The sequence below is a fragment of the Gekko japonicus genome, unplaced genomic scaffold (genome assembly GCF_001447785.1).
Source record: "Gekko japonicus isolate JY-2015 unplaced genomic scaffold, Gekko_japonicus_V1.1 scaffold3483, whole genome shotgun sequence".
In the NCBI taxonomy this organism is placed as follows: domain Eukaryota; kingdom Metazoa; phylum Chordata; class Lepidosauria; order Squamata; family Gekkonidae; genus Gekko; species Gekko japonicus.
In genome coordinates, this window is record NW_015173244.1 from 99,497 (window position 1) to 109,969 (window position 10,473).

Here is a 10,473-nt window from a genome sequence, read left to right on the forward strand (position 1 = left end):
GCTGGACTCTTTTGGATTGCTAGCTATTGGGGTGGGGGGACGTGCAGATCTGTTCTCGCAGAGGAGGGAGAGCTTGTACCTGAATAAAACTTGGTCTTAAAAGTGCCAGTGGACTGTTTTGGACTGGAGGACTGGGGGGGAGGCTCTGTAGCTTACCTGGCTGCTTCTTGCTCTGACTGACAGCTGCTGGGAGCAGGGAGTGGGGTTTGTTACATGTGCCTGCCCCCTGGGCTCTTTACTGCCGGAGCTCCACTCCTGTGCACTCCTGCAGGAAATGACCCCTGGTTGTAAAAATTACATCTGTCACCTGAACTAGATTTTTACCGTTCACCTCTCCCCATCATTCTTCTGCATTTCAAGGTCTGTCTCCTCCACCTTCAGTTGTTTCATTCCCAAATAAAGATTGTTCTGTATTCTTCCCAGGCACCTTCTGCCCCTGCAGCAGTCGCTCCCGCACCAGAAGAGACAAAAGTTCCCATCAGCCTCGTCCTAAGGCTAAGGTAAGTGCGTTGCACCAAAACAGAAATGTCACCAGGACCGACAGACTGGTGGCTGTCAGTCTCGGCTTGAGATGCTGCGTGGTGTCCAGTGGGGTGGGGCTTGACTTAGTTCCAGGAGAGTTCAGGTTCAAAGTACGCTCAACTTCAGGTCCTTGCCTAGAACAGTCAGAAATCCAGGGCTATTTCTGGGCAGGAACGCACAGGAACGGAGTTCCGGCTGGCTCCCGAGTTGGCCACGCCCAGCAGGAACTCATTAACATAACAGGCCACGCCCAACAGCTGAAACGCATTAGGATTGGCTACATTAGGGGTGTGTGGCCTAACATGCAAAGGAGTTCCTGCTACCAAAAAAGGCCCTGGGTTTTGACAACAAACAAGGTAAACAGAACAAGAAGCAAAAGGTGGGTTTGGCTGGATGACCACACTTCTGGTAACATGGGGGTGCGGCCTAATGTGCTAATGAGCTGTGCTGTCAGGGGTGTGGCCCAATAGGCTAATACGTTTCTGCGGTTGGGTGTGGCCTATTATGCTAATGAGTTCCTGCTGGGCTTTTTCTACAAAAAGAGCCCTGCGAGAAATCTATCTGTGGTATAGAAAAGTATGGGAATATTTCGTATTAGACAAAATCACAGACTGGATAGCTCAAGGGGATACTCGTTCCGAACACAAGAGTGCAATCTTAAAATGGAACCGTTTTATGGAATCACAAAGTGATCTAATATCTAATACCAAGCAACCTAACTGGATGGCTCAGTCCTACCTGTTAATCTTTCGTTGAATTAGAATCTATTTGAGGGAAGCGTAAGATTGGGGTTAAAGAGAGGTACGCAAATAAGGGAAGTAGTATGTTTAAGAGTACACTGGTTCAGAGTTAGTTGAACTTCAGCAATTCTTACGTTTGATATTTCACTTGTAGTGTAAGCTAAGTACTGTAGGTTTTCACGCTCTGATTATTGGAATTCTGTATTTGATAGTATTGTATTGTAACCTTGTCTTTTCAGGTATTACCGTTTAAAAAAATAATTAAAATTAATTAAAAAAAAATCTGCTTTGAGTGCTCTGGAGAGCCAAAGCAGCTGCCCTTTCCTCCAACCTCACACCAAAGGAGACCCCCTCTTTAGTCCTGGGGAGACCAATTCCTGATCACTGCGCCCAAATTGCTTTCCCAAGTCTGCACAGAAAATGCTCAGGTGTCACGACTGGATTATAAAACCTGAGGGAGAACAAGTTAGGCAGTGAAGAACAGAAGGTGTCTGTTCTTAAATGTCAATTATGCTTTTAGCGGTTTAATGGGATTTCCAGACCACGGGAAAGATTTTGCACTCGCGTTAAAACAGAAGCTGTTGCTCTGCCGTCCTGCTCGTAGGCCTTGGGGAAGTTAGCCTTTTGGAGAGCCCCATGAAAGAGCTGTAGGATAGGGCTGAACCGAATTGGGGGGCGAGGTGTATGCTGCCTGCTTGGGTTTTTTTGCCACTTTGCATTTCCCCCTCCCAAAAGATTGCTCGAACAGGCCAGAGCACTTTGAACCCGGCACTCATTAAGAGTGAGAGCGGCACTTCTGCCCTCTGAATTGGTTTCTTCCCCTGATTATGAAGCCAAATCTGATTGGCTATGCGGTAGCGTGATGTCACGATCAGGGCTCCCTCTAAGCTGTGGAGTCTTGTGAGCAGAAGCTCTACTCTCTGAGCTACTGGCATTGTGAAGGAGCGATTTGGCTACTGCATAAATCAGTTTGCTCTGGAGCCATCCTTCCCGAGCAAAGACAAAAAATGTGTGAGCTGGAGGCTAAGAAACTGTGAGCTAGCTCACACTAACTCAGCTTAGAGGGAACACTGGTCACGATGCTTGCAATATGATCACTGGTCGACTGGGGCTGAAGCAACATCAGTTGGGGAGCAAAACAGGCTAGGATAGCAGCAAAAAAGCAGGTAAGGCAGATTTCGGGAGATTCTTTCAGTTCCACCAAGTGCTAATTTTATGCCGAAATTTCCATTTATGCGAATATTTGGTAAAGTCCAAGACGGATTGCCGTGGTAGTCTTCAGCAATAGGAAAGAGCCAGAGTCCAGCAGCGCGTTAGAGACTAACAAAATTTGTGGCAGGGGAAGAGCTTGCATGAATCGCTGTTCACGTCTTCCGTGGTGCACGCAAAGCTGAATTGCTTAGGCTGCCCTTTTGGAAGGGTAACCACACGTTCGGGCTGTTTTAATAGCAATATGGTGATAGCCACGCTTTTTAAAAAAATATTTTCATGTTAATGTTTTATATTTATTTATTTATTTATTTATTTATTTATTTATTTATTTAGATTTATAGCCCTCCCTCCCCGCAAGCAGGCTCAGGGCGGCTCACAAATAGGACATGTGCCAATACATAAACAGGTTAAAAGCAACATAAAACCAATCATTTACAATATTACAAGTGCTCCAGATGTTTCAAATCCGTCTTCGATAAAAAGATGGCATCTTAAGATGGTACTCCCAGTTCAGTGGTGTCAGCTCCCCGCAGCGCTGCCATTCACTCCTCACAGGGCCAGTTGGTAATGATGGTAAAGGTAGTGGCGGCTCCTACTCAAAAGCCTGGCGGAAGAGCTCCATCTTGCAGGCCCTGCAGAAGTGCGCAAGGTCCCGCAGGGCCCAGATCTCTTTCGGGAGCTCATTCCACCAGGTAGGAGCCACCACCGAAAAGGCCCTGGCCCTGGTTGCAGCAAACCTGGCCTCCTTGGGGCCTGGGGTCAACAGGAGATTTGCGTCCCCGACCGTAGTGCCTGTTGGGGAACATATGGGGAAAGGCAGTCCCTTAGGTATGTCGGACCCTGGCCATATAGGGCTTTAAAGGTAAGAACCAGCACTCTGAAGCAAATCTGGTACACTATTGGCAGCCAGTGCAGCACTTTCAGCACAGGCTGGATGTGCTCCCGCCTAGGGAGGCCCATCAAAAGCCTGGCTGCAGCATTCTGCATTAGCTGCAGCTTCCAGATTTGTGACAGAGGCAGCCCCATGTAGAGAGCATTACAGTAGTCTAACCTCGAGGTGACCGTCGCATGGATCACTGTGGCCAGGTCATCGTGGTCGAGGAAGGGGACCAACTGCCGAGCCAGCCAAAGATAGTAAAAGGCCGACTTAGCCGTGGCTGCCATCTCTGGCCTCCATAGTTAGCGAGGAGTCCAGGCGCAGTCCCAAACTCCTAACCTCCGGCGCTGGCACCAAAGGCGACCCATCGAAGGTCGGGAGAGGGAGCCTGAACCCCGAACTGCCCTGACTCAGGCCCAGGACCTCCGTCTTCGCCGGGTTTAGCTTCAGCCAACTCAGTCGGAGCCAACCAGCCACGGCTTGCAATGCCCGGTGCAGATCTTCTGGGCTGGAGTCCGACCAGCCGCCTAACATGATGTGGCTTCATTTGGATTACTATGTATACTTCTGGTCCCCGTCTCTCAAAAAAAGACATTACAGAGCCGGAGAAAGTACAGTGGAGGGCAACCAAGATGATTAGGGGGCTAGAACACCTTTCGTATGTGGGAAGGCTGAAAAGTTCCAGAAAACAGACAACCAAAGGAGGGACATGATAGAGGTTTACAAAATTATGCATGGGGTAGAGAGAGAGTTGATAATTTTTTTCTCCCTCTCCCAATATACTAAAACTCGAGGGCATCCAATGAAGCTGATGGGCAGTAGGTTCAGGACAGACAAAAGGAAACACCACTTTACACAGAGAATGATTAAAATGTGGATTTCATTGCCAGAGGATGTAGTGACGGCCATAAGAACAAAAAGCTTTAATGGGGGATTAGATAGATTTATGGAGGATAAGTCTATCAGTGGCTACTAGCCATGGTGACTGAGGGGAACCTCCACATTCAGAGACACTGAAACTCAGAGCAAGGAAGCAACATTAAGGGAAGATCTTGGTCTCTGTGCCCTGCTGTTGGCCCTCCAGAGGAACTGGTTGGCCACAGTTGGACACCCAAAGAAAAGAGGGGGGGGAACTAAACCAACCAACCAAAAACCTCCAAAGGAAGTTTAGAAAACTTATTGATGGCCAAAAGTTAAAAACATAAATAAGTATAGACAAAATAATTTTTATTTCAAAGACATATAAAAACCTTTTAGAGGCCCAAATACAGCGTCATAAAATGTTCAAAGTGACAAATGCACAAATAAGAGCGATGTATGACCTGACACGTTTCAGCTCACAAGAGCCTTCTTCAGAGGTTAAATAGTACAAAGAACGAAATACACCGAGCAACAAAGTCCCCGTAAACAATTAATAATATAGGACCAAAAATGGAATGTTCCAATCTGGAATTGAATGACGCACCAAAAGATTTTTATTGGGGCCCACAAATATATCTGGACTTGTGTCAGAAGTAGTTGCATATACTGGAAATAATATCAGTACCAATATGTACCTTCCAGTTTAGGTCCTAAGAGTGCAAGTAAAATTGCCTTATCAGGGACAATGTGACATCAGTTTGAGACAGGATGCTGGCCTAGATGGACCACTGATCTGATCCAGCAGGGCTTTTCTAGGGTTCTCTTACCTTTCCAAGGACTCTGGGTGGCCACTGTGGGGAATGGAGGTTGGACTAGATGGCTATTGCTCATTATCTTCCTTTCAAATAAAGAACTGGACAGCACTTCACTGGACAGCCCTTTTGGAGCAGAGCTTTACACCTGAATTACGGACACCCCATCTGACCTCCAAGCTTATAATGCTCACCATACTTTCCACCCCACAGATCAGTTTGGCCTCCCAAGCCCTGCATTCTGTGGCCCTACCTAAAGGGCTGAGGAAGGTGGAGACTAGAGACTGGGCATTTTCAGTGGTGGCCCCTCATCTGAGGAATGTTCCCCCAGTTGATGAGCTTACCTTCCTATCTTTTCAGAACCAAGCCAAAACAATTCTTTCCAGCCAAACTTTCTTTTAAGGGGCTTTCTTTTCAACTGTGTTATGCTCTTCTTCTGACCTGAGGACTGGTCTTGGGAGATTTCTGAGGCAACTCAGGGGCTGTTCTATGCTCTTCTTGTGCCCTGTCTTTTTAAATGGATCATTTAGCCACTCATTAGGATTTTATGCTATTGCTTTGATTTTTGAGCCAACTTGAGTATATCCGTGGAGAGACAGGATATAAGTAAATCAATGTGTATTAAAGTGGACCACTGTATGAACATTTCCTGTCAAGATGAGGTACAAACAAGCTAGAATTTTGTTTCCCGGTTTAACTCACACGTGAGATAGTTTTCCTGACCATTCTCAGGGTGCTGCCTCTTGTGAAATCCCTCCATTCTCCAGCTGGTAAAATTCAGCCCAAGAGGAGTCAGACCAGTTCCCACCACACAAATAAACAGATACCTGCTGATCTCTCTGTTTCTTCTGCTTCTTGGACGGATGGATCTCCTGTTTCTTCCACTAGGAACACGGAATCACGGTAAGTACTTGGGAACCCTATATGAGCCAGAGGCTAAAAAACTGTGAGCTAGCTGATACTAACTCAGCTTAGAGGGAACACTGCCCCCAAATACTTTTAGACAGTGGGGGGCGGGCAGGTGGGGCTTTTGCCCAGCAAGGCTTCTGAGTGGCCACTGGAGATTCGATTGGCTGGGGAGATTTTTAGCAGCTGCCGCCATGGCGCTACGTGATTGAAAGTAAGTTGCAGCAGCCGTTTTATGGCAGCCATTTTGCGGCTGCGCCCACCACACTGTGGTGGTCACAGGCTCAGAAAGGGTGGGGACCCCCTGGACTAAATGCAGCACAAATATAGCTGTTCAGGTGTGCTGGGCGGGGGTGGGTGGGAGATTATCAGCTTGCGCCCCAAACTAATAGGAAGCGAGACTATAACTGCTGTGGCGGTGTCCACTGCAGACCTCTGGCTAAGTCGTCTTTACAGAAAGGTGCCTTATGAGCAATAGACACTTAACCAGAGTTCAGGGTCGGACTCCTTTGAGTGGTCCTTTCTCTCCCAAACCAGCAACCAGAATTATATCCTCCACTGCCCGAGATGGGGGGGGGAGGGGGCTTTCAGATGGGGTTGGAAACCTTCTCTTTGACAGAAATGGGATTTGTCTGTACCGGAGTATGGTGGGATCTGAATCGATTCAGAGGATTTCTGTGCCTCTGTGACCCTTTCTTAATTATGTGTTTTCCAGATACTGCCGATGGGGTATCCCAGGAACTCATCTCGGCTGGGCTTGTGGACGGCAGAGACTTAGTAATAGGTAACGCTGGGCGCTCTCCCCCTAACCCTGCACTGTGCTTTGGGGGGAAACGGATAGCCCTATTTCTTCCCTGGAGAAGGGAAGTGCGTTTCTGTTTTTGTTGAGTGCTTCAGGAAATAAGCAATGTCTTGTTGGGAAGGCGAGTGCTTCCACGCCACCGTCTTGGACCGTCTCCACCTTGCCTTTGTGTCATTTCAGTTGCCGCCAACTTGCAAAAAATCGTGGAAGAGCCCCAGACGAACCGGTCTGTCACTTTCAAACTGGTACGTCCCTCTTTCTCCTAATGAATTAGATCTGTGTAAGGGATGGAGCAACTACTCAGGGCTTTGCCGGGGCACGTGGCAGGCAGTTGTCCTATAAATGGTAGTCCTTGGATGATCCATGGTGTGCGGTTTAAGACGGCTCCTCTGGTCATCGTAGAAACAGACTAGAGCAAAATGCTGGAGCTGTTTTCCCTGAACAGAGCCCAGGCCAAATTCCGCTCCCAGTTCTCTCCAAACTCTCTCAGCCCCACCTACCTCACAAGGTTCCTGTTGTGGGGAGAGGAAGGGAAGGCGATTGGAAGCTGCCATGTACTTGAAGCTCTGTGGGTCCTGTTCTGCTTCCTGGGGGTTACAAGTGGGTGCTGGGTCTGGAAAGGTTGAAGACGGGGTCTGAACTGGCAGAGACTGATCAAGAGAGAGATCTTGGCGTCGTAGTAGATAACTCACTGAAAATGTCGAGACACTGTGTGACTGCAATAAAGAAGGCCAATGCTATGCTGGGGATTATTAGGAAGGGTATTGAAAACAGATCAGCCAATATCATAATGCCCCTATATAAATCAATGGTGCGACCTCATTTGGAATACTGTGTGCAGTTCTGGTCACCACACCTTAAAAAGGATATTATAGCTTTGGAAAAAGTGCAGAAAAGGGCAACTCGAATGATAAAAGGGTTGGAACACTTTCCCTATGAGGAAAGGTTAAGGCGCTTAGGGCTCTTTAGCTTGGAGAAAAGACGACTGAGGGGTGACATGATCGAGGTTTATAAGATTATGCATGGGAAAGAGCAGGTAAAGAAAGAGGTACTTTTCTCCCTTTCTCACAATACAAGAACCCGTGGGCACTCCATGAAATTGCTGAGCGGTCGGGTTAGAACGGATAAAAGGAAGTACTTCTTCACCCAAAGAGTGATTAACACATGGAATTCACTGCCACAGGAAGTGGTGGGTGCTACAAGCATGGACGGCTTCAAAAGGGAATTAGATAAGCATATGGAGCAGAGGTCCATCAGTGGCTATTAGCCACAAGGTATAGATAGGGACTCTGGGGCAAGTGATGCTCTGTCATCTTGGTGCTTGGGGGGGGTCAACAGTGGGAGGGCTTCTAATGTCCTGGCCCCACTGGTGGACCTCCTGATGGCACTGGTATTTCTGGCCACTGTGTGATACAGAGTGTTGGACTGGATGGGCCTTTGGCCTGATCCAACATTGGCATCTCTTATGTTCTTATGATGGCTTTTCTAGAGGACTGGGTGGTCAGCAAAGCTGGCGTGCGCTCTTCTCCCTCCCGATAAACCTCTGTTGTCCTCTCCCTCCCTCTCCTCCGCAGGCATCTGGCGTCGAAGGCTCGGATATCCCCGACGACAGCAAACTCATCGGCTTCGCCCAACTCAGCATCAACTAAGACGACACTCCCAAACGATGGTCCCTGCGGGGCGCAGCTTTTGGACGCTTCTCTTGGCCTCAAAGCAAAACCACTACTGCCAAAGAATCAAACTACAGGCCCCTTTTCTCGGGAGCGTTGACCTTCCTTCTTCCCCGAGTAGCCTCACACCAGTCTCCCGGCGTTACCTCCCCCCCCTTCCCCCGCCCCACCATTAGAGACAGTCGACTCGTCACCCGCATTCGCACTCGCCTCTCGCATTACCTTCCTCTCCGATGGGCAGACGCCACCCCTCCGCCGCCTGCATGTTTGTGGTTCATGATTGCCTTAACTATTTAAAGAGAAAGGAAACAAGAAATACTGAAGCGTACGAAACGGGGGGTTCCTCTCACTCTTAACAACTCTTCCGCTTGTGTGTTTGTTCTTCACTGTTTGTGCGTCTGCCCATCACTTTGACCGCGTAGTTTTGTGCCGCTGCAGAGGCCTCGCCGGGGGAGAGGGCTTTGCTTGAGCCCACCTTAAGTCACACCTGGTGGGAAAGCCTCGCAAGCCTGTGGTGAAGATATTAGGAATCCAGCTGGTGAAGGCTTAGATAGGAAGCTAGCCTTCGCCCGATTGGCCTCTTTGAATGGATCTAGGGCAGAAGAAGAAAAATACTAGTAGGCTCTTTTTGTAGCAGGTACTCATTTGCATATTAGGCGACACACCCCTACTGTAGCCCATCCTCCATAAGCTTACAGTAGCTCCTGTAAGCTCTTGGAGGATTGGCTACGTTAGGGGTGTGTCGTCTAATATGCAAAGGAGTTCCTGCTACAAAAAGAGCCCTGCGTACCCCCAAGGTTCAGCTCAAACCCCTCCTCCATCTCTGCACTAACGGAAAACACCCTTGCGGGCCGATTCGTGGCGGTTGTCGTCTTTTTCTTGCTTTGCAATTTGGAAAAAGCCGCTGGACGGGTCACCATCTTGGCCACGTGCTTCTAGACACCCTTGCGGCCTTCTGTGTATATCCCCATACTCACGGGACTGCCCAGAAGTGGGTGGGCACGCAGGCGACAGCGAAGGTGCGTGCCACTTTCTGGGTTTTGTGGTTTTTTTGCAGCGAAGGGATCCTTCCAGGTAGGGAGGCGTAAAAAAGAGGCAGTAAGTCGCTTCCGAAGTGGCATTTTTTGAGTTGCTCTTTGCAGTCCGCTTAACCAGTGCCTGCTTTTCCTCACCTGGGATTGTTCCTTCACTGATGGGCTTCCCACGTAGAAAGGTGCCAGGAAATGGTACAGGCATGACCACTCGTTGATGACCATTAGTCCCCAGTGTTCCTGATAATGGAAAAGTTCTCTGCGGCCAGCATTTCTGTCCCAGGAATGTTGGCGATCTTGGTGTTCTCGTGCCCGTTCCATTCCCTCGAGACCTTTTCACGGGAACGGTCCCCGTGATAGACTTTAAAAAGCGTGGAGACATATTTAAAGCTGGTTTCTCTTCCTTTCGTTTGTCTCGCATCTTAACAGTGGAACCCTGGGAACTGTAGTTCTGTAAAGGAGCTAGGACTCTCCGACTCCCCCATCTCCCCAGCTGACTACAGCTCCCAGAATTTGTTGGGCACAGCATAAGCTACACTGTCCACGACAATGCAAGGGAATCCCTTTAAAAGGTAGGCTGCGGAGGTGGGTGTTGCTAACTCGAACAAAGTTGGGGGTTTTTTTTGGCGCGGTTTAACTTTGTAGAGTAGGGACGCCGATAAGGGCGCAGTCGTTTATAAAATCGGATGTCCTCCAAAAACACGGCTATTCCGAACGAAGGTCGATCATGCAGCGTGGCAATCGGGAGTCGTTTCTCTGTGTGAGCTTGTGTGTGTTTCTGTTTCTTTTCAAGCCAGTTCATTTTCTGCGACGTGTTCTCCCGGCAATTTCAAGGCAAGCCTATTTCAAGGCAAACACACTTATCTGTCCTCGTTTCCGTGCAGATTGGTACATAATGGAACCACCCCTGTTCTGTTTTACAGCAATAAAAAAAAAAATGTTGCCGGTAGATTCATACCTGGCGAGATTAAGCTCCGGACAATGTCGTCCCTCCTCCTGCTGCACTAACTGCTTGAGATTTGCAGTCTTTTTGTTTTCTT

The 10,473-nt window shown here is 48.5% G+C and overlaps 1 protein-coding gene across 1 annotated transcript in view; it reads left to right on the top strand.

Moving 5' to 3' along the window:
• Window positions 1–9,005, top strand: part of OXSR1 (oxidative stress responsive 1) — a gene marked incomplete at its 5' end in the record, with an annotated part of 101,202 nt that extends 92,197 nt beyond the window's left edge. The window contains 7 exons of the mRNA XM_015422779.1: window positions 424–500; window positions 2,291–2,295; window positions 2,418–2,456; window positions 3,188–3,199; window positions 6,646–6,714; window positions 6,913–6,977; window positions 8,307–9,005. Coding sequence (XP_015278265.1) covers window positions 424–500; window positions 2,291–2,295; window positions 2,418–2,456; window positions 3,188–3,199; window positions 6,646–6,714; window positions 6,913–6,977; window positions 8,307–8,381 — 342 coding nt within the window. The remainder of the gene's footprint in view (window positions 1–423; window positions 501–2,290; window positions 2,296–2,417; window positions 2,457–3,187; window positions 3,200–6,645; window positions 6,715–6,912; window positions 6,978–8,306) is intronic.
• Between the last annotated feature and the right edge of the window lie 1,468 nt (window positions 9,006–10,473).